Raw genomic sequence first — 24424 nt, forward strand, 5'->3', positions numbered from 1 at the left:
TTATGTACTTTGCTGTTATCAGAAAAAAAATAAATGTTACCAATACATGCTCATCGATTAGCCAGATCTACCGGCCTGTCTTTACAGAATCACTTTCCTGAGAAGTCCACTGAGGCTTGCAGTGGGTAGTGTGACAGGGGCTGCAAGCCTGGGGTCCCGTGCTGTGCTCTGCAGACTGGCTGTGTGACAGTCACCCTGTACCTCAGTGTGAGTGCGCAGGATATTCACATGTGGCAACAGCACACTGCGGCCTCGAGCACGGGTGAGGCTGGCCCATAAATGACAGCAGTCATTCCGTGCTGCTCGTAAAGAAATGACATATTTTGGTGTGACTCCGGAAGAATGTCCATCCCATGCCCTTAAATTCAAAAAGAAAGCTAAAAAAAATATGCATGGGAACATTTGCAAGAATAAATGGTAAACTGCTACAAGAAGTTACCTCTGATTATGGGAATGCATTTGTTGCATTATTTGAACTCCCTGCATCAGTCCGACATCACCAGAAAAATGGATCTCCCATCGGAGTGAGCAGCCCTTCTAGAACCTAATGCATTCAGGAGCATACGTTCACTGAAAGTGAGCAAATTCTGGCATTTGGAGTGCATTCCGGCGGATGGATCTTCCCCAAGTATCAAAGTAAACATAACGATTAAAAATCGTTTGCCTTTAGTATGAGCTATCTGATAATTAGGAGAGGCTCCAGCTGAATGTGGCTCTGCGCTGTTCACTAGCAGGTGGTGACCAGTGAGCAGAAGCCGGCAGGAGGCAGGTGTCCTCGCCGTGAGGAGCACGGGGTCGAGAGACAGACAAACCCCGGCCCTGCGGCTCGGGTGTCAGCAGCGTTAGTGAGCCCATCCACTGCTCCAAGTGAGGCTAACGGCATCCACGTCAGGGTGCGAGAGTGTTTCCGTGCACGTAATACACACACCCAGGACCTGGCCGGGGCAGTGAGCACTCAGCAAGTGGCAGTTATTATAGTCTCCCTGGAAGGTAACGCTCTCTCCTGCTCTAATTCTCGTCTAACGTGAAGGCAAAACACACAGCAACCTGACTGCACAGAACGTGAGTCCGAATGAGCCCGGGCGGTCCCACGCAAGGGCCTCCAGCGGGCCCAAGGAGCAGAGTCAGCTCTGTGCAAATGCGAGCTATGCCCTCCCACCCATCGCTGCAAAGAGCGCAAAAGTCACGAGGCACCAAACCCAGTGACGGAGGTTGGCTATCAGGTGAGCTAACATTGTTTTGGTTTGAAAGCCAGTTGTGACCCTAAAGTCATGAAACTAATTTCCTCATGTGATTCATAAGCTCATTTTGAAGGAAATCCCATAAACGGGGTCAGAGTATCAGTGGAGAATGAAGACCATCTCTCAGGAAGACTTTAAAATGGAAACAGTTCAAATATGTAAGTTCTGGTGTGGTGTGGCACGCCTAGAAATTTACATAGTATGGACGATGGTTTTCAAACATCTCCTGGCATCTGAGTTATATTTCAAATTATTATTAATAACAACCCTTACTATGAACTCAAATTTATGAACGTAGATAAGGCGTCGTTGACCACTTCCTTGCAATCTACACGGGGCAGACACATCGTAGTAATCGAAGCTGGTCAGGTGGTGGATGGGAACATGGCTTAAGGGAAGAAGGAACATAAAACAAACCTACTACATGGATATAGGAGGTAAGCGATTCATTCCAGCATCTGAGTGCTGGCTGGATGCCAAGATATGGGGTGACAAAGTTCGAGCAACCACAGCCCGTGATGTGTGGAGCTCAGCCCAGTGGAGGAATCGGCCACACACACACATGAGCTCCAGCACAATATGGCTGGTATTGTGACCAACACACACAATCTCCAGTGGGGGCACAGAGGGTTGGGTCAGCAGCCCTGCCCTGCGATCAGGGTAGCCTGACGAAGGCGGGACGGGAGGCCTGTCTCCGAGGGTGGCAAGGAGTCTCCAGGAAAGGAGGGGGTGGTGAGATCCAGGTATGAATGTGCAGACTCAGGACAGGAAGGATGGGCCAAGAGGTTCTCCATGCCAGTGGAACTGTGAGGAGTGGGGGCGGGGCAGCAGAATGGGGAGAGGAAAACAGGGAGCAGCTGGTGACCACACCTTTGGTGGCCGGTGGGAGTCCCCCTTTCAAGAACTTGGTCTCAACAGGCACAGGGCCAACACCACCTTAGGGAACCATCTGTATTACAGACTTTATAGGACATAAACAGCTGAATATTACCAATTTCTTATGATCCATCCTACTTAACTGCAAGGTACACACACGGATGCTGCAGGGCCCACCTGGGCATCGGCCTGAGGGTCTGACCAGGGGACAAGAGGGCAGAGCTGCAGCCACGCGTCCCCCCATCATCCTGCCGGCCCGCTCCTCTGGGAAGTGCAGCCCCTTGCTCTCAGGCCCCTGGAAACCTATTTTTGGCGATCCCTCTGTATTTGTAACCACTGCCCACCTACTCTTGTTCCCATCCCCGGTCCCAGATCACCTTCCACACAACTTGAGGTGCACAAGACTTCAAACTCCTGACGGTAGTTAACCATCTATACATTTGTCTTTCCGGACAGACAGCGCAGTCTGCTTCCCGTGCGTCATTATAGCGCCACTGCTTTGCACAGTACCTGACACATAATCGGGTCTCAAAAATAATCAACCCACCCACCCATCCGCCCAGGTTTAAATGAGGCTCAAGAGGAAGAGACTGATGCAGACGCAGTCATGTCTTCCGGAGACACATTCAAGGAAGAACGACTTCCTTCTCTTCCTTCTCCCCAGCCCTCTGCCCACACCTTCCGCGGTAGCTCTGCGGACGGTACCTGGTCTCTCCGGGAAGGAAGGTGATCGGCATGGTCTCTGGGCAGCCCTGGCCAGGGTGCCAGCTGGCTTTGCAGGCGGAGCAGAATTCCATGTCACAGGCCTTGCACCGCACCAGCTGCGGGGTCTGCAGCCCCATCTCCTGGAGCTGGCACACGGCCTGGCACGTGGACGCCGGGCACCAAGTCCGACAGGGGTCCAGGAGCACCTCTAGCACAGGGAGACAGAAACGGGCAAGTCAGCGTCTGCACACAAAGAATCTCATGGGGTGTTCAGACTGAGGGATCACAGCAGTGCGTATTTTTAACAGGGAGGGAATGTCCAGACCATGCAGTCTTTCTACGTCCTTCATGACCTGGTGCCTGTCTGGCTCTTTCTCCTCCTCTCCAGACGCTCTCCACTTCTGACACCCCCAAACACACCCAGAGTCCTTTAGAGATGATGCTGCCAGCACCCAGAATGCCGGTGGCTCCTGGGCAGCACCCCCCCTCCGACGGCCGGTCTGGGTTCTCTCTGAGTGCCCACAGGCCAAGGTCCAGGCGTGCTCCCTTGTCTGCCTCCCCACAGGCCAAGGTCCAGGTTCTGCTCCCTTGTCTGCCTCCCCAGGACGTGGCTGCCTGGAGTCAGGCCTGCGTCTTTCACTCTTGCTGCCTCAGAGCCTGGCCCAGTGCACGGCACACAGCGCGTCCTCAGATGTTTGGTGAGGAGGGTGGAAAGAAAGGAGGGAAGAGGGGCGCCTGGCTGGCTCAGTCAGTGAAGCGTCTGCCTTTGGCTCGGGTCATGATCCCGGGGTCCCGGGATGGAGCCCTACGTGGGCTCCCTGCTCAGTGGGGAGTCTGCTTCTGCCTCTCGCCCACCGGCTTGTGTGCTCTCTCTCAAATAAATAAATAAAATCTTAAAAAAAAAAAAAAAGGAAGAAAGGAGGGAAGGAACACGGCCACATTCTTCTCATCAAATGGCTCATTTGCCTAAGGAAGCCCATTACAGGAAGTTAGTGACGGAGTTTATTTTGAAAAACAGGATACCCTCACATCTCCAGTCTTAATAAGTCCCAAGGTACCCTTCCTCGCGAACCTGGTTAATCGTTTCATTCACCGCCTGTCCGGGGTGACATCGACTCTTCACCGAGGGGCCGTGGCAGCGAGAACCCGACAGGAAACCACACAGAATCCTGAGGCTCTGCCAAAAAGCTCTCACAGGCCAACGGATTGGGGCTATTTTCAAAGGCCTTCAAGTAGGCCACTGGTTTGTAAGCTTTTCAGCCGTGGCTCTGGGGAAGTAACCGGAGACCACTGGACTCTGCCAGGAAACTTGGAAGGCCATGAAAGGGACTTGTGAGCTTCCTGGCCGTGTGACCGACCGACAGCCAGGGGTGGGTTAAGTTCACCTGCATTGAAAACAGGATTTGCACGCACTGGGCTCTACCACCGCCCGGGAGCTGGACGTGGGCTGGACGTGCGCCCAGACTTCACCTACACGGGCTGCCACAGGACACGCGTAGGTGTGCCATGTTCCCCAATTAAACGGGAAGCCAGATTCAGCCCTCTAGGAATAAGCTGTGTCAGGTACGACCCTGAAAACGGTCTTCTATTCCAGGAACAAGCCAACATTTTCTGCTAAGGAGCAGACAGGCAGAATATTTTAGTCTTTGAGAGTCGTGTGGTCTGTCTCCAACGCCTCGGCTCTGCTATTGTAACCAAAAGCAGCCATGTTGACCTGCAAATGAGTGTGCCAATAAAACTTTATTTACAACACCAGGCCATGGGCCAGGCCACTCTGGGCCACTGGCCGTGGCTGGCCCACTCCCGCTCCAGTCTAACTCCTCCCCTGACCTGTTGTTTGGAAAGGAGAATTAATCAGTGGCAGGAAACTATCAAATTGGTAGGTCTTGGGAAGATTTAGAAGAACACGCTAACACAAAGGCACTCTGGAATCCAGGAAAATATGCTACTTTTCAGCTGATCTCCGTTACAGTAATGTAAAATCTTCGTGATGTTCCTCATTGTGAGTGAAGGAGGAGAATTAGCTCTTGTCATTAGTTGAGTTTCAGGGTCTGCTTTTCTAGGAATGTTTGTAGCCATCAGATCTGGGTGGGGGGCTCTCTGGGCCAACGCAGCGGCTGCCCCCGATGCACACGTGTGGGGAGCTCACCTGAGCTGAGGGGACAGGAGAAAGGAGGAGGGAGAGAAGCTTCCCATGGAGGTCCACAGCCCAGGGAATGAAAGCGAGGCAGGTGACCCCATGGCCCTCCCCTCCCTGGTCTGATTCACCTCCTCATGACGGTCCCCACACGGCTCCCTGTCTTCGGGGCTAGTGAGTAGTTTGGGGAAGCCCAGCTCTGCCCCAACTAGATTTTGGGGTCCCCTATGAGCACAGCATCTGCGGAAGGGCAGTGCAAGGTGTGGGCACTTGGCACACTAACCACCACACGACACGTGGAGAGAGCTTCCCAGCCTGCTCTGTTCTCTTCCCATCGTGACACTGGTTAGGGCTGGTCTGAGAGCGTCAGTGAACACGGGTTCCCCTGCCCTGGGCCCCTGCCTGGACTGTGAGCCCCCCGTGGCCATGTCCCACCTCCCATTCACTCTCCTCACACAGCAAATGCTGCTACTAGGCCCAATTATACTATGGAGCACAGGGCAAGGAGACCTAGTTAAGGTTTCCATGGTAATGACTTCAATTCTGTGACTTTTGTCCTCGGAGCTATGACAGGAACTGCCTGTCCCCAGAGGAGAGATTCCCTATCAGAGAGGTAAAGGGCAAAGAATCTGTCCCAACCTGCCGAAGGCGAATGCCCTTCCCACGCTGCCAGGACACCTCAAACCCTGCCAATACAGCCCCGGGGCTCTTCCCTTGGACTTCTACTAACATCCCCCTCAGGACCCCCATGCCAAATTCCGCCAGACAGGAACTAATCAGTAAGGAAATCCACACTAGGAAACACCAGAGAGCTCTGCTTTTCAGGAAGTATGTGGGTACAGACATCTAGGGCGATCAATCACATACATACCTAATAATACACATTAGGCACATTGTATCTTCTATACATTATATCGAATATCTTCTACAGACATACCTGCATAGAGCAGAGGTTTTCAAACAAGGCCAGCAGCCTATTTTCTGGCACACCAGAAGAAACGAATCTCAGCTCCCATCTCCCAAAGACACGTTTATAATAGAGTAAGGAGGCAGGTCCCTAATAGCTCTGCTTATAAAAAAGCCCAAGATTTTTTTAAAAAGGTGCTTTTCTTTTTAAGTGTGGTTTTCTTGGAGAAGCGTGCTAGGAGAGGTGGGGTTCCGGCTCTCACTACGCGGCTGGCCAGGCTTGCGCTCTGGCTGCACCCCAGTGGGGAGTCCTTGCAGGGAGAACTTGGCTCCAGTCAGGCCTGCTTACTGATGGATCAGCTCGGCAAGTGAGTTCATCACTCTGGGCTTTACTCTCACAGAAAGTGTCAACACCACGCAGGACAAGACCTGACTTCAGCATTCACCGGACCTGCCATCCCAAGGATAAAGAATGCTGGAGGTGGCAGGGCCCGCCTCTGGATGGCAGGAGCTTCAGGAGCAAGGGATGGGCCAAGAAACAGCTGCAGCCTGGCACGGTCGCTGCTCAGCCAGGAGTAGGGGTATAGCAAGGTAGGGCATGCGAGGGAGTGAGCTCCCTGCACAGCCTGCCCCCATCGGCCTCTGGAGTCTTCCCCATGGGCAAGTGGGCACTCAGAAGGCAAAACAAGCCACAGCCTCCTTGCCAAAGATCCCAACTGGAGGAGTGGAGGAGATGGGTGAAAATCAAGCCTGCTCTATCGGAAACTAATACAACATTGTGTGTCAACCGTCCTTCCAATTACGTAAAAGAGAGATCAAGGCTGTTATATCAGAGGAGACATTCTAAGACCCAATGGAGACAATGTTTGCAATAAACTAATTAGGAACCAAGTGCTGTCGGAGGACCTGCGAGCTGGGTTCTCTTCCGGGTGGTCCTCCCTGACTGCATTTCAGAATCACAGAAAAGGCTGAAACTCATCTTCTGATCATACTGCAAAACTTGTTCGATGTACGAGCTAGAATCACTTGCTTTACTTCAGCTCCAACATATTAACATTTCACTCAGACAGGTCTTTGGTCACATTAAGTCTGAGTTCATTTTGTGTTTTTGTTGCTTTTCACAGAATGCTGGCAAAATGTTCTCAAGTAACAGGATTGAGAGAGTTTGTTAACCTAAGTCAAGTTGGCTTCATTTTTATGCAAAGTTAAAAAAAAAAAATCTTTGACTGAGCCAAAGCACTTGAAATGACAAAGTATTTGAAAGTACAAAGTTGAAATTATTAGGTAGGAAAATTTATCCAGCTGCATTTTTAAATGAAATTCAAGGTCAGAGAAAGTTAATTTTCTTATAACCCAAATAACTACCAGTTTCTGTCAAGATTCTCTCTGCAAAATATTTTCAGAAGAGCCTGAAAGTCTCAGAAACCCGAATTCATCAATTTTATAGCTCCACATGCTGACGTCTATATCACATGGTATCACATTTAAACTACAAGCCGCCCCAAACCAAATGATGTACGCCATTAAATAAACAAGCTCTTGAGAACAATTTCAACGCCGTCAGGATCCTGTTTGATTTTTTCAATTTAAGTTGGCCACACACTGCTTTTTTCCCCCCCAGAAGTAAGCCCCAAGAGGAAATGCAACTATCTTTAGCACTTCTTGGAAGGAAGGAAGGAAGGAAGGAAGGAAGGAAGGAAGGAAGGAAGGAAGGAAGGAAGGGAGGAAGGAAGGGAGGAAGGAAGGAAGGAAGGGAGGAAGGAAGGGAGGAAGGAAGGGAGGAAGGAAGGGAGGGAGGGAGGGAGGGAGGAAGGAAGGTGGCCTTTCCACATTCAGCTAAGCTAGGAATCTCTCAATCCTTTCCTCTGCTGTGTTCTGCATCCCATTCACGTCTTGGGTGTTCTGTCCACAGGCAGCCCAGGGTCGTATCTCAGTACGAGTGTCTGACGCAGACAAGGCTCTGTAGCAGAGCAGGAAGAGGGGAGAGCACACCTGAATGGTGACAGTCTGAGCCGAAAAGGTCAGAGTTTGGCTGCGGTGTCTTCACAGTGAAGTTGTGCATAAGGAACATCATCGAAACTTGTCTGTCCTTCTGCTTCTGTTCAGGTGAAGCCCAAGGTCCAGGATATACATATGAGAATGAAGCCAAATGGAAGCCAGAGACTCTTTAAAACATCATTTTATGACCCTGGCACACTTCAGAGAGCCAAGCCAAAGACCGGTCCTGGGCATCCAACATGTTTCAATGCTTGGCAAGGCCAGTCGTCGCTCCGCACGTGCCACACCGCGCTCCTGGGGACCCTAAGGTCTGCGACGGGCCTGGCTCTGCCAAGAGGGCGTGCAGGACACTCAGGATGGGGGGCAGATCTAGTCCCACTGTGCCCCACCAGGCACTAGAGCTGGGAATCTGGGCGAGTCAGTCAGCCTCTGTGGGGGCCATGTTAACAGAAGGGGACAAGCTTGCAGGGCCGTCAGGATACTTCCTGAGACAAGGGACTTGGGACCAGGCGCCCACATGTCCAGAGCCACCCCAGGTGCAAAGGGACAGGCTACACTTATCTGTCAGGACGCCGATCATCACACTTTCACCTACGTGTGGCCCCCCAACTGACGTCTACGCCTTTGGATCTTTTAAATTCTGCACTAAGAATTTAGTCCCCAAACTATTAGCCCTAACCTGGCTGAAAAATAATCATGCCCCATGAGGGTCAGCTCTTTAAACCACCCCCTATGCCCAAATCCCTGTAAAGCAGTTGTGTTTCAGGATTCGTTCTTGTTACCAAATGGAACCCCCACAAAGGCCTTCCAACTGGGAGCTCTGCAGAGAATTCCAATGCCAAGGACATTTCCGAAATCTAATTTACATCGACGCTTCCGCTTCCACGGTAGCCAAACAATGTACAATCCTATCCGCTGAAAGCGCCATCCCCCACCCCCGAGGTATCCATGCTCTACCGCGGGAAGCGTAACGCGCTAACACGCCGGGGCACCTACCTCTTTCAAATTGTAGCTTTTTGTATCTTTGCATAATTTCGGCGGCAACCATGCACTCAATCTAAGAAGAAAAAAAAAATACAAACAAGGAGTATAACAAGCTGTGGGCTAGAACACGGCCCAGGTCGGCCTCAGCAGAGCCCACGACCCCCGGCGAAGCTACGCAGGCGCCCTTGCACACGTTAAAAACCAGATTTGTTCAGGTGCTCATGCCTCGTCCTCCTGCAGATGGCCCTGTTTAGGGCAGGCAGCGTCAGGGCAGCTAATCGCAGTTTCCAGTCCTTCTTTGATCAAGAGCTCGACATACTGTTTCAGGCACTGAAAAAAAAAAAACAAAACAAAGAACAGAGAAGTATCTGTTAACATCTTTACTTGCTTAAGGGCGGAGATGCAGCAATGCATAATCCAGCACACCGTCCCATCACAGCTTCCTAGTTTCCCTGCATAGCCCACGGCAACACCAAAGTACAGGTTCTGTTCACTCCCCGAATATTTACGGGGTGCCCCCCCTTCCCGGCTGGCCACAGGACAAAGGCTGCAGGTGGGATCCCTGCAAACACCACACTGATGAGTCTAACAGTAGGAGGAAAGACGGAGAGGAAGGTCGGGAAGGAGTATCTGTCAAATGCTTATCAGACGTCAGGCACTGTACTCAATCCTTTATATTCCATTGTTTCATGGACGCCTTCGATCATTCTTATGAGAAAGGTAGGACAGATTCACCTTTCAGGTGTGAATGCTGAGTCACCAAAGAAGGGGCTTGCCAGCAGACCCAGACAGCAAGGGCAGAGCCCCAAGTCAAGCCCAGCCTGGCTACCTTGGAAATGCCCCCACGTTCCCCGATAACCGGCACAGAGATGCCAGCCCTCACCCCAGACACCCACGTCCCCACCAGTTACTTACTACAACCTCACCTACTGCTGAAAGTCTCAGGTCAGTGAGACAGAAAACGTGGGAGACACTGAAGAGTCTATCAAGGAGGATGAGGCCGGACACATTACCGACTTACTCGTGCCTCGGTCCATGAGCCTGGGAAGGCCACGCTCCCCTGAAGAGCGCACTGTAAACCACAATTAGAAGAAAAGATACAGCCTCTCCTGGTAGGCTCACTACCAAAAGTAACAAGAGATAGACTTTGAAACACTCACAGGAGAACTCAAAGAGCACAGAAACTGGGGCCGCTAAGTGGAGAAACCAGCAAAAACCATCTCAACAGCACCGCCAGATCAACTTGCAATCACAGCCCCAGTCATCTGGGGGTCCTGATGCCAACACCCCTGTTATAACACTATTAAGAGGAATAGTGATTAGGGGCGCCTGGGTGTCTCAGTTGGTTAAGCATCTGCCTTCAGCTCAGGTCATGATCTCGGGGTCCTGGGATCAAGCCCTGCGTTGGGCTCCCTGCTCAGTGGGGAGTCTACTTGTCTCCCTCTCCATCTGCCCTACCCGCACGCATCCTCTCTTTCTCTCTCTCAAATAAATAAATAAAATATTTTTTAAAAATAGTGATTCATCAAGAAAAGCCCATTAGCTATGTTTCCTAAGTCTCTACCTCCCCTCAATGTGCACTCCATTTCCCTAGAAGGATGCACAGTCCTGACTAACAGCTGTGCGAGAACCGGAATCAGCTGCACTTCCTACTAGCTCCATGCCTACGTCTGGAACGTCTGCTACCCTCCTCCTACCGGCCTCACTTTCCCCACCTGCACTTGGGGTGCTTTAACCCACCCCACTGTGGAGCTGTAAGAATTTCATACAAGAGAATCTAGAAGACGACACGGAAAACAGTGTACGCTTGACGATATAAATAATAATTTGATCTAAATAGGTAATTCTCACCCTTCTAGCACATCAGAATATTTCATCCACTAGAGACACGAGGTAGCTGTTTCTTTTAAAAATACAAATCAAGGTAATCCTCAGAAAGAGTCATTTCCCACAGCCTTTCTCAAGAGCGCTAAACAGAATGCGAGGCTTCATGCGTCAAGGGCAGTGTGGATGCCCAGAGCACAGGCCCCGAGTTCGGCCTGCATTCCTTGGTCCTGCCCGGGGCTCCCTGTGAGTGCAGACACCCTGAATTTCCACAGTACACAGACCGTTGACATCTCGCCAGCACAATGGTTATGGAGAGCTCCCAGAGAACCGAGTATGGATGAGCCCCTTGTGGGAGGGCTGTTTGAGGTCTCAAAGGTACACTCATCAAAACCCACACCAGAAGGAAGCAGGGCAGCAGACAGAGGAGGGGGCAGTCCCACGGAGCCGCCAGCAGGCCTGCCGCCGGCTCTGAGAGCCACAGCAGCCGTCTGGAGGAGACAGCCACACTGTGGTTTGGTGGCCTATGATTCCTGCAACAATGATGTGGTTACAGTCGGGAGGAACCTGGAATGTGCTGTGTATGGCTGGGTGACATGTGAGGAGGGAGGGACTGCAGGCTTTGGAGCTAGACAGACTCATGGAACCGCTGAAGGCTGAGGCCACGGCTCCCTTGACCACAGAACGGGATGGCCACCTTGCTGGGCTTCTGTGATTGTAAGAAAGCACGTAAAAGCACCTCCTAGCACAGTTTCCGGACACGGCACCAGCTCTGCCAGCTGCAACGGTTGGTACCCCTGCTTTGTCTGTGTGATGTTTCCTAGAGTCAGAGGCATAAAAATAGATCAAAACCTTAGCCACGATAACAGACACATGAAAAAATGTTCAAGATTGTTAGCCATCAGGGAAATTCAAATCAAAACCACACTGAGATGCCACCTTATGCCAGTGAGAATGGCAAAAATAGACAAGGCAAGAAACAATAATTGTTGGAGAGGATGTGGAGAAAGGGGATCCCTCCTACATTGTTGGTGGGAATGCAAGTTGGTACAGCCACTCTGGAAAACAGGGTGGAGGTCCCTTAAAAAGTTAAAAATTGAGCTACCCTATGACCCAGCCATCGCACTACTGGGTGTTTACCCCAAAGATACAGACGTAGTGATGAGAAGGGCCATATGCACCCCAATGTTCATAGCAGCATTGTCCACAATAGCTAAATCGTGGAAGGAGCCGAGATGCCCTTCAACAGATGACTGGATTAAGAAGCTGTGGTCCATATATACAATGGAATATTACTCAGCTATCAGAAAGAACGAATTCTCAACATTTGCTGCAACATGGACGGCACTGGAGGAGATAATGCTAAGTGAAATAAGTCAAGCAGAGAAAGACAATTATCATATGATTTCTCTCATCTATGGAACATAAGAACTAGGATGATCAGTATGGGAAGAAAGGGATAAAGAAAGGGGGAGTAATCAGAAGGGGGAATGAAGCATGNATTTAAAAAACAAAACAAAACAAAACAAAAAAAAAACCTTAGCCACAAGATGATGATTTTACTTTTCATCATCAGTTTGTCTATCTGGGATCTCTGGAGAACATGGGAATGCCCTGAACACTCACAGCACCATGTGGGCGGGGCAGTGCACCCCGAGATCTACGCTCCCCAAGAAGAAAATACAACACTTAACGCCCGTGGGAAACCCACGGGAGGGGATCTCCGCGACTCCGAGCACCCTTGCTCAAGAACTGGCATACAGCAAGACAACTAGTGTGTCACGTCTGGCTCGATCACTCAGAGGCCTCCGCACAATACGCAAAATGACTATGTTCTGTGAGTATCGATTTGTTTACTGTATAAAAAGAAATGAGGATCCAAGTGTCTGGCCAACCATCCGTGGAAAACCAGCCCAGTCTCCTTCCAGATATGAAGTGGGTCATGACTCACAAGCCATGTTTTTCATTCGAACAGCAAAAAGAGGTCTTAAAAGGAGCACAAAAGAATGGGCAGAGAAACTTCTGTAAAAATAAAAACATAGTACAAAAGCAGGTATCGCTGGATTTCTTATCATATGGATTGGTGCTCAGGGGTCAGCTGTCTTCACCTGAGCGGGGTTAGCCCACTGCCACCAGAATCGCCAGGTGTTATGGCTGTTTACAGATGAGAAACAAAGACTCGGGGAAGTTAAGATCGGGCCCAAAGACGTACTCTGTAAGGAGAGGCGCTGGGGCTCACAGGTGCCTGACTCCAAAGACGGGCGCTTTTGTGTTTTGTTTGTAATTTCTGCCTTCTTCCTCAATTAAGAACTCTTTCACATGCGATCACTGATTACATATTTTCAGTTACCGCCTACATTTATTTACTGGAACACAGAATTGTATGTATTGTTTTTTTAAGTAGGTTCCACGCCCAGCATGAGGCCCAATGAGGGGCTTGATCTCACGTCCCGAGATCAAGACCTGAGCTGAAATCGAGTCAGACCCTTAACTGAACGAGCCACCCAGGCGCCCCTGTTGTATGTACATTAAACTGGCAAAGTCCGAGTCACCCTGGAACGCACCTGTACAGGCCCATGATGCTTGGATGCAACGATGGTCTGAGACACCAGGCCCCCCATGGCCACTGCGGGGAAAAGATGCTCCTGCAGGTCCTGATGGCGCCCTGTTCCTGATGCCCTAGTGGGGAGTGGGGTCCCCCCCCCCGACGTGGGGTCAGGAAGGCTTCCCAGAGGCAACACGCTGACCAGAGGGACAAGGACATCCCGGGAAAGGAGGCATCCGCTGCACAAAGGGCAGAAGCAGGGAGGGGAAGTGTTGAGAGCCACAGAACATTCCAGGCATTTCATTTTCCGTTTTGTCTTCCAACTGTCTGAAACCCAGTTCCAAAGAGGAGACAGCATTGCAGACTTGCTACGAAACCCCTGCTTCGGTTTCCTGCCAAGGAGAAGTGGGCCACAGAGGCAGCGGCCTTGCCTGGGCTACAGCAAGTCTCAGTGGTGTCTGTTCTCCCACCTGAAGGCCTGCTGGCTGCTGAAGACTCTGAGAGCAGAAAACAGCTCAGAAACTGTGCTCCAAGGAGCCAGAGTAGTTTATGCTGCTCAGGGACCCACGACTTCTGAACAGGCAGGTCCAAGCAACTGCGGCGGGACCCCAGTGAACACTGTTTGAAGAGCAAGGGCCCTGGAGTCACAAACCTGGGTTTGAATCCCGGCTTACCCGCTCCCCAGCTGTGCTCAAGGAACCTCACCTCCCGGAGCCCCCATTCCCTGTGCTGTGGCAGGTAAGCCTGCCACTACCAAGCCCCTTCCAGCCACAACACCGACCTGAGGTGGCTACGGTCACTTGCTCAGGCAGGCGCCACGTGCTTTCCGTGGGCGTCAGCACGGCAGCCCCAACAGCTACTGCCACCCCGAGTATTAGTGCACGGCTGGCCTGCATGCAGGTAGGGACCCAGGGAACGCAGAGCCCTCGGCAGGCTTGTGACCACAGATGCCCAGTAAGGACGCAGAGCCACAGATCTGGCGTGAAACACTCTCTTTAAGAGCACCAAGTCAGCAGCCCGCAGGTGTGCGTTTGTCACCTGTTCGGGGTTTCTAGGTCAATTCAGTCGGTAGGCACGGAGCACCTGCTTCATGAGAGGCCGTGCTGGAGCCATGCCAGGGGAGGCAAGACTTGAGGGGCCCTCTTCACCACAATCAAAGCAGAGAGAGACACAAGCCAGCCGTGGGTTACGTGCGACAGGGGCGTGCGTGTTCAGTGTGGGCACAGCAGAGAGCCCATTCCCGTGTCGGGTCCACAGGAGCACAGCAACCCCAGGAGAACGGCTGGCTGGACCACACGTGTGACAAACACCACAGCTGGTGCGAGGCCCCGGGAGGAGCAGAGAGGCAGGAGAGGGCTTGGTCTGCACAGAGCAGGGGGGCTTCCTGTGTGGGGGTGCTGGAGCCTCATTCCCCGGGGAGCTGGAGCGGATTTACCCCAGCAGAGGCCACACCACAAGAACTCAGTCTCAGCGCCGTAAGGGTAAACCTGAGTGGGTCAGGGAGACCAGGTAAGGTGGCTCAGGCCAACAGCCCCCATCAGGGCAGTGTGTGGCCCTGGCTTCGGGAAGTGACAGCCATGGCAGCTTGTGGTCGGGGGAGCTGGGCACATCCTACAGCCTGGCCTGGAACCAGCAGGGACTGGAAAAATTGACCATCAAAACAAGGTGTCCCCTGGGGAGTCCTGCACGAGGGGAGGGGTCACCCGCCCTGCTGATGGAGTGCAGGAGGACTGTTCTCAGAGAGGTCAGTGACTGGCAGGCTGATGAGGCAGGACCCAGAGTGGAGCGCAGGGTGAGGCTGGGGGTGACCGGGAGGCAAGGGTTAGGATGGTCTCAAGAGGACTTGGTCCCTCTCTGACAACCTGGGGGCTTTTCTGGGGATTCAGGGGCCTTGGCATCACTGCTCTCCATAGACCAAATAGCCTAGAGTTGAAGCTGTGCGTTCTGCTCTTGCAGAGACCAGGGAATCCTGGACCCCCTTCTCCTGGTGCAGGGGCTGCACAGACCAGTGGGGAGGGGGGTGATCCCAGAGAGAGTGCAGCACTCCCTCCTCTGCAGGGGGCACAGGCTCCTCCCTGGGGGGGGCACAATCTCCTCTGCAGGGGGCACAGGCTCCTGGAGGGAGGGGCCACAGGCTCCTCTGCAGGGGGCACATGCTCCTCCCTGGGGGGGGGACAGTCTCCTCTGCAGGGGGCACAGGCTCCTGGAGGGGGGGGGTGCCACAGGCTCCTCTGCAGGGGGCACAGGCTCCTCCCTGGGGGGGGCACAATCTCCTCTGCAAGGGGGCACAGGCTCCTGGAGGGAGGGGCCACAGGCTCCTCTGCAGGGGGCACATGCTCCTCCCTGGGGGGGGGACAGTCTCCTCTGCAGGGGGCACAGGCTCCTCCCTGGGGGGGACAGTCTCCTCTGCAAGGGGCACAGGCTCCTCTGGGGGGGGCATAATCTCCTCTGCAGGGGGCACAGGCTCCTCCCTGGGGGGGACAGTCTCCTCTGCAGGGGGCACAGGCTCCTCCCTGGGGGGGGCACAGCCTCCTCTGCAGGGGGCACAGGCTCCTCCCCCCAGAGCACACCCACCTCTGCAGGGGGCACAGGCCTCTCCCATCACACCTGTAAACAAGCTGCAAAAGGAGCAGCAAGCATGGACAAGGCTTTCTAACTGCTGACTGAAAAACCAAAGTCACAGAGGAGCAAAAAGGAGTCTTTAAGCAAACCTCACCTCCGTGGCGATGACCTCCCAGTGGAACGCAGGTCAGAGGTACGTGGTGGGAGGGTGTGAACACGCATCCGTTAGACACAGAAGCACTGAGAAGCCAGCGTGTCATCCACTCAACAAACAGTGATTTGCTCCGTACCCAAAGTCTAGGAGCCCAAACTAAGAAGAGCAGAGAAGCCCCGGGGGACTACTGCTAAGAGGAGAGCCAGTGTGTTGCTACGTGCAGTTCTGTGGGATCCGTGTATGTATGGAGACAGAAGGGGAAGCCAATATGTGACTCTGAGGCCCAAGCAGGGACAGTGAGTCCATGCACAACTACTCAGAATCGGGATGTCTGAGGGTTCATTCCAATAGAGGGAGGCTCCACTCGCTTCGCCTCATTACGCTAAGCTGTCTCAACTGTCCACAGAATGGAAGGTTATCCCATCGATCGGAGAAACCAAGTGTGTGTGTTTTTTCTTCGCCTCGTGGATAAGAAGGGGCCGGGGGCACGAGGGGACCACTAAGTGTCTCCACTGGGATACCTTGCCAACAACGGGGCAGGGTTCTAGGGCCCCAACTGCAGGAGACCTGGACGGGTCTCCTGGGTGGGAACAGGGAGGGGGGCTGGGGGATGGAGAGCAAGTGCACAAAACAGGGAGAGAGAAAGCAGACCCTGAGTACGCTTCCTCAGGTGCCAGGACCCAGGGGTGTATGGAGGAAGGCCCCGGCCCCTGACCTGCAGTGTGGCCCTCAAATGACTCCAGAGCAGCCTTCGGGCCTGTGTGGAGTCTCCCAGCAGAGCAGATGCCAGGAGTCCGCATTTTCTTAGGGGCCGTTAGTAGATAAGCATTGGATCTGGGCACAAGCAACAAGTGCGCTGAACTGGAGGCAACCAGAGAGCATTCTCGAGCAGGCCATTTCGTCTTTCTGAGCTACAGTGTCTCCTCACGAGACGGGAGAATTCTGCCCGCTTCACAGGGTTTTACAACAAGTGACATAAATGTGGTATGTCACCAGCAATTAACAAATGTTATTCCCCATCCTTCCCTACCCACAAGGCAGAGTTTTGGAGGGAACTAAAAGCCAGAGATAAAGACAAAAACCACTGTGGCGTGCCTGTGAGCAGTGTGGGAACAGAATCTGAGGGATCAGGAAGCAGGTCTGCCACAGGGACACAGAAAGGCCTCGCTGAGCTACGTGTCCATGTGGCCGCCACGTTGGCAGCTGGAAGCCCCAGCCCTCTGGTCCATTCTCAGCCCCGGACCTCAAGCCAACTCACCCTGCAAGTATGCCTTTCCCCATCGAGAGACCCAAGACTAGGACGAGACCCTCTACACGGCTGGATCCCAGCCCACAGAGAAGAGGCTGGGGAGCTGTGCCCCACAGAGCCCCAGGGCGCTCAGAGCCCCCAGGAGCCAATGTGCAGGACAGAGATAATCCACCGGGCTCATGGCCCCCAAGCTCCACACCCACAGAGGCCTGCTTTCAACCACTTGACATAGTTTAGTCTCCCCTGTAGATTTTTGTTTGAGTAGAGACCCTGAGCTGAAGGACACTCTGAAAACTACAGGATTCCCGCTTACCATGTGGTGAGCCAGAGTTAGCTTCCCCAACACCTGAAGACGCTAACGTTGCTGAGACACGTCTCAGGGAAGCGGGGGGGGGGGGGGGGGGGGGGGGGGGGGCAGAACTACAGCAAGAGCAGTTGCAGCAGCGAAAGTACGAAAAGTAAGAGTAACATCTTGCTCCAACGACATAAAGCCACTTACAGCTCAAGCAATGACCATTCCGGTGACAAACATTTTTTTGAGCACCACTATGTGCCAAACTTTAGGGGACAATGAAACAAAACGAAATCCTGGCTCCTTTAGTGGGGGCCACAGGTAAGCAGACATCATGACAACACAGTGGGACAAAAGGAACCAGATATAAGAGGGGCTGGAAGCTTCCAGTAGTTTGGAACAGTTGATGTAGGAACTGAAGATGTGCAGAGAGGGTGGGGAATGAGCTCTGAGCCTGGATAAAGGCAGGGACCCAATTAAATGGTGGCATTTCCACCCAAGAGGGTCTGAACTATAGAGGGGTCATTTGAGCTACCTATTGGGGATAGCGTGAATGGCTAGAGCCATCACGGACAGTCAAGCAAAAGTGGGGGTGTCATGGGATGAGGAGGCCGGACTGGGAGGGTTTTGCTAGGAAGGGTTTCCACTGGGTTCCAAAGCGTAACACTGACAGAGTTGGCAGGGCCTGGGGGGACGTGAGACCAGAAAGGCAGTGGCCCCTCTGAGGCAGCCTTGCGTCGTCAACTTCCCCTCCAGGCCAGAGCCACACAGGGCGCAGAAAGCTTGGGGGCCAGACCGTGGGTACATTTTCTAGTGAGACCAACTGTCTGTGTGGCACCGTCTGCCTCAGGAGCCGTGGCTGCCATTATGGAAAGAACACTCAACTACAAATCCCACATCTTTGCTTCCTCCAGGATGGGCTTCCACCATTAACTACTGGGGGACGCAACACACAGAGGAGGCCCAAGAGGCCGCCGAGGTCAGAAACAGAACCTGCATCTCAAGGCAGAGATGCCTGATTGCACCATCCTGATTTCCCCTTGGGCCCTTCCTTCCCCGAGCCCTCAGAACTTAACCTTAATTCTCCAGTGATGACTTAATTTACGAAGAGGGCTTCCCTCCATCTTAGACAATTTTCTCTTTCCTCTCTCCCACCTTCTCCTGTCTGTGCCCCAGGAAAGGGGCAGTTACAGCTCCTCTGGCCCTAGGCCTTGGCTGCCTTGGCTGGGTGACTTGAGGCCCACACACAGGGAAGAAATGGGGACGGGCACCTCCCCCACTCCGGGTCTGTCAACGCCAGGTGCTTCCTCTGTTCATGCTGCAGAAACAAGCACGACTTTCTTTTTCAACATTTTCATTTTTAATACCTGGTTGTGAAAAAAAATCTCCATTGTCCTGCTCTCTCTTAGAAGTGCAGATGCCCCTCTCTGAGGGGACAGTGCTATTCGCCTCCCTTCAAATTAAGCATTTGATGTGAATTAGAGTTACTTGCTTGCTTTTACTTCAATTCTCAAGAAACACAAAACCAAAACAAGGAGAGCAGGTGAAAGGTGGGGGGAGGGGAAGAGCAGGTGACTGAGACCCAGTAAGCTCCCCAAGGGCACAGGGCAGAGGGGAGGGACTCCACCCACAGAAACCACAGAAGACTTTCCCTCAGGCAAGGGGAAGGCGATTTGCATAAAGCAAATTCTTTAATCCCTGCCCACTGCTCCCCCATCCTAGCTCTTCCTCTAGAAATGCAACTGCTTCCCATTCAGGGTGTTAATGGGCTGGAGGTCTGTCTGCTTCTCCCACAGCTCTCTCCCTGCCATCCTTTCCCATCTCAGGAAAATGTCAAAAGCAATGTCCTGCCCTCCAGGTTGAAGTGACTTTCCTGAGGCTTTAATGAGACACATTTCTTGCAGGTCAACACTGAGGCAGACTCACTGCCTTGTAACCCAGGAACTTCTAGTGATTAGCAATCCTGAGTCCTGAGCAGACCAGGTGTTCAAGGCATACAGAACCCTGCCCCCCCAGAAAGCCAGCGTGAGAAGTCAAGAAGATGGAGACGTGAAGGTCTGCAACGCTCCATCTCCTTATCCCCGAAATGGACATGATAATATGGAACATGCCCACATCCCAGGGCCATCAGGGGACACGAAGTAAGGTCTACAAAACAAGGGCAGGAAGGGAGAACACGGCTTCTGCAAAAGGGTAGGGAAGGCTGTCTAGTGACAGATGTTAACCCAGACATTTGAAAAATACATAGGCAGGCCACCCAGATGGTCCATTTATAACACAGTTAAATTCAGAAGCAACTTTTTGGGGTTTTTTATAGTTGGAAGAAAAGAGTTCTTTTTTTCTTTTCTGGACTTTTCCTTTTTTATTCCTTGAATGGGAAGAAAAATCCAGTGGAATTCAATAAGATGAACTGAAAATAAACCCCATATCCTCATTTTCCCTGACGGGTGAAATGCAGCGTCTGAGTTAGGCCTGATGAAAAGAGAAGTCCCTATAATCACTAAGAGCAGATCATCTGGCCCCAAATAATGCTGGTTAGGTCTTACAGAAATTTAAATGTGATTTCAACATCACCTGTAGCATGACAGCAGTGCAAGCTGACATGAAAAGCCAAATATACGCACTGCACACTCACTAGGTTAGCACTCTGTTATAATCTCAATCAAGCATGTAATTGTTAAATTAAATTTAAAATGAGATGTGGTAAGGCTTTTCTTTCTCAAAAGGAAAGCACGTGTCATGATCAGGTTTTCTCAATTGCATTACCAGCTTCTAAAATTCTGCTTCGCGGCTAACTTTTGCATCTCGAGCACCTGTGATGGAAATCTACTTGGGTGCCTGATTTCAGTAACCGCAAGAGAGACTCCGTCCCTGGCAAAAGTTGGAACCGAGGTCACTAAAAGTGAACACGGAAGCCTCCTCCTGAAGCTGGTTTAAACAGCTGTTTTCTCCCAGGAAGACCAACCAGGGTACAGAAGATGCACTGGCACTGGGCTATGGTCGTCATCTGCTCCACTGGGTACTCCCCGAGACACAGCTTGCACGACACCAGCGGATCGAGGGCCAGGTCCCACGTGGGCCGGTACCGCGCTGTGGTCATGGCAGAGCAGTCTGAAATGAGAGAAGCGCAGGCCGTCAGACCCCCTCGTGCAAACTCACCAGCAGAACCTAGGCGGGAATCTCTTTCGGCTGCAACTGGGGCCACAGGAAGGGGTCCACGGTTCTGGACAATTCATTAGGGTCCTCTGAGCTGTAACCAAGGGTTCCTGACTTGTGTGTGTGGGTAACCCCCTTTCCTATGCTGATGGTAATGATTGTGTCTACCCTCCCATCCCATCCCACCTTCCCTCTATCCCTCCATCCCTCTGTCCCTCCATCCTTCCTCTGGGCATTGAGTAAGACCCCTCCCACCAACCAAGCACCTAGACCAGGAGAGCAAAACCTTAGCAAATGTGGAAAAGAAGCTTTTGTTACAACAGTCTGATCAGATAAAACTCTTCTCTGATTTCTGTTGTAGGAACATCCCAGGGGAAGCAGTGCGGGAAGCCCCCCTCCTCATCCTCAGTGCCCTCCGAATGGACAGTGCCTCTCCTCACTGGTTTCCAGCCACACTGCCCTGGTGTTACCTCACCCTCCAGAATCGGCCCAACACCACTGCCTCCTTACGCTCTGCCAGATTCTCTAACACGTAAGCTTCAGGGGGCAAGGGCCTTAGGGCAGACTTGTTCATGCATGTGGGCCAAGTGCATCTAACAGTGCCTGTTTACCAGACACCCCACACGCACGAATAAAAGCCACCGTCATTTGCCCGTCCTCCCGAAACATCCTCCGGCTACTCCCTAACCTGCCCACAGGCTGCTTCCTGAGAGCGTGGGTTGTTCTAGTTATATTTATCACACTGATTCCCATGGCTCGCTGCTTGGGGAGGCAGGGCAGGTGTGTGCCTCCAGCTCGTAGCCCAGCCCCCGACCCACGATGGCCTCGCCACAACTGCCTGTCGCGTGAACGAACAAATCCTTGCCTCTAGGGATATGCATTCTCACCCTGAACCCCGGGCACTCGACTGAAGCCCATGAGAGTTATTGTGCACCTGCAATCGGTATGCGTGCCCCTTGCCCCCCACACTCAGAACTGAGTCAGATTCTGCTAAAATTTCAGACCCAGTCCCTGGCCATCTGAACGCCAAGAGGGAGCTCCTGCTATCCAGCTCTCAGGACCCAAACAGATTTGGATAACCCGGCGTCCCTCTCTGTCCAACCCTGCCTTCGAACTGAGGGACAAATGCTGTGGACAGCAGAAGACACCTGCACTCCCTGCTAGTTGGCGAGGCCGTGAAAGGACCACCTGTCTTGTCCAGCTACATACTGAGAGCAGCAAAGGCAGGTACACGTTATGACAGAGATGGAACACACGAAGGAAAAAACAAATCCAAACACCAATGAACGACCGGAAGGTACACAAAATGATTTTAGCGTCTTGGAAAGATTCGGAGACGGAGGAAACACAATTCCCCGCCTTTGGGTCTTCAGATTCAATTCAGGAACACTCTTCAGCAAATAAAAAGCTAACTGATCCTAGAAGGCAGGATATGATTTATGTGAGAAATCAGTGCTCCCGGTACGGGGTAAAGGTGAGAATAAGTCGGGGAGAATCATCAAAACGGAAGAGCTTCATGAAGAAGATGAAGCTTGAGTTTGGAAGGGAGGTGACATTTCACGAGGCATCGCTAACATCGCTCACCAGACAGAGTGTGACGGCCCCGCGGTTGGAGCAAAAGGAACTCTCTGCCCTGAGATGAACAGGCCGCCCAGAACCAATGCGGAGCAGCTGCGTGTCCGTCACCGGCCTTGGTGCCACGTGTGTGTGATGGGGTGGGCAACCCTGTCCCCCAGGGTGGCCGTGCAGACCTGGCATGTACAGGAAATGCTCAGGAAAGACCCCCTCTCCCCCTCCCCTGCAAGGTCTCATTCAGCCGTCCTTTTACGGATCTGCAAGAAAGACTCTGAGGTGTTAGACATTTCCATCATTTGTACATGTTATCCGTAGGGACAAGGAGCTGTCAGGAGAACTCCTGGAAATGTATTTATGTCCCTTTCTCAGGGTTCGTCAGTCAGAGCTCACTGGGTATCACTCAGCAAGTGTTCCGGGAGGACACAGCTCTGTGGCCTCCACGCTGGGCGTCCAGGGTGGGGGAGAAGATACTGCACAATCTCGAACACCTCAGAGGAGGTAAGACACAGTGACAAAGAACAAAGGAACGTCAGTGGTGTGAACTACCAGACAAGCAGATAAGCTTTAAGAGCCCCAGCAAATGAGGACAGCTGCTGAAGCCCGGCTGGAATCCGCACTGGGAGTAGGATGGAGATCAGCCTCAAGGGAAGGAAAGGGACAGCGTCCAGGATGACCCGGGACCCCGCCCAGGATACTAATAACCAGGAACACCTTAGTCTAAGGTGTACTTTCCGCTGTTAGAAAAGAACTCTTTTTGAAACAAATTCAAACAACTTTTGGATTGGCTGGAGCCTTCCAAACAATTTAAACAAGCCTCATAATTTGACCCGCCACCAACGGGACCAGCACTCGTGATCTGGGGTCACTCGGCTATCTGGGGGTGCAGAGGGAACCGGCGTCAAGAGGAGCACTCCCCTGAGTTCATTTTCATTTGGAACACTCCTCCACACCTTGAATCTACGCGTATTATCATTAGTGATCATTATTATTGTTTTAGATGTCCACAGCGTTTCCTAGACCCTGGGCTCCTGAGTCAGGGCGAGTGCTGTTTCTTTATAGTCCGCTACATCTCCGTTTGTTTGACTCCTGAACGATTTTGTTTTCACGTAACATTGCTTCAAGCTCAGTCCAGACTGACAATTAGGTTTTTTGTTTTTTGTTTTTTTTTTTAAAGATTTTATTTATTTATTCTACAGAGATAGAGACAGCCAGCGAGAGAGGGAACACAAGCAGGGGGGAGTGGGAGAGGGAGAAGCAGGCTCCCAGCGGAGGAGCCCGATGTGGGGCGATCCCATAACGCCGGGATCACGCCCTGAGCCGAAGGCAGACGCTTAACCGCTGTGCCACCCAGGCGCCCCCGACAATTAGGTTTTGACTATGAATGTTAGCTAGCCTTAAAAAGGGATCAGGACCTGTACGAGAAGCATGGCAGGCTTGGGGCAGAGGCTGCTGAGGGGCGTGTCCCTCCCGGAGAGCTGGGGGTACCTGGCGGCGAGCACGATAGCAATGGTCTCAGGGGAAAGAGCTTCCCAGTTTGGAAGGGAGCAGACCTGGGTTCAAACCCTTGTTCTGCAACTTGGTCATTGACTTTGAAGAAACTACATAACCTCTAGGAACTTTAGTGTTTTTACTTCTTAAAACTAAACACCATAACCTCCCACGTACACTGTTGTGAAGAGTGAGAAGAAATGTAGTTAAAATTCTGGGACTTTTTACCTGCCTGGTAGATGGAAGTCACTATCATATGTCAGGTTCAAGACCCTGGACATGAACGCGTACGGACTAACAGGAGAGACAAGAGGCTGAGCAGAGAAACTACAGAGTAAACTCAGTCTTTCAGGAAGACCCTGTGATGGTGGAAATCTTTGGAAGAAGCAAACCAAAACCAAAGCCTCCTGCTTTTTTTTTTTTCCTTAAAGATGTATTTATTTTAGAAAGGGAGAAAGAGAGAGAGAGAAAGTACACACATGAGGGGCAGAAGGAGAGAGAATTCCAAGCAGACTCCACAATGACCACAGAGCCTGACCCAGGGCTCGATTTCACCACCTGAGATCAGGACCTGAGCCAAAATCAAGAATCAGTCGCCTAAATGATTAAGCCCCCCAAGTACCCCTGAAGCCTCCTGCTTCACTGTCCGCCGTCAGTGTGGTCCGATTGGAAGCACCCCAGAACGCGCAGAACGGGGGGCATCTAGGGACGAACCATTCAACAGTCCTTGCA

General features: G+C 52.2%; 1 protein-coding gene across 1 annotated transcript in view; it reads right to left on the reverse strand.

Moving 5' to 3' along the window:
- The window catches only part of RNF144A (ring finger protein 144A), a 93143-nt gene that overhangs the window by 24544 nt on the left and 44175 nt on the right, over positions 1-24424 (reverse strand). Inside the window, exons 2-5 of the mRNA XM_034657306.1 lie at positions 20439-20584; positions 9073-9177; positions 8860-8920; positions 2747-3030 (exon numbers count right to left, since the gene is read on the reverse strand). Coding sequence (XP_034513197.1) covers positions 2747-3030; positions 8860-8920; positions 9073-9177; positions 20439-20573 — 585 coding nt within the window. The 5' untranslated portion in view covers positions 20574-20584. The remainder of the gene's footprint in view (positions 1-2746; positions 3031-8859; positions 8921-9072; positions 9178-20438; positions 20585-24424) is intronic.

Source organism: Ailuropoda melanoleuca, chromosome 4 (genome assembly GCF_002007445.2).
Source record: "Ailuropoda melanoleuca isolate Jingjing chromosome 4, ASM200744v2, whole genome shotgun sequence".
Lineage (NCBI taxonomy): Eukaryota > Metazoa > Chordata > Mammalia > Carnivora > Ursidae > Ailuropoda > Ailuropoda melanoleuca.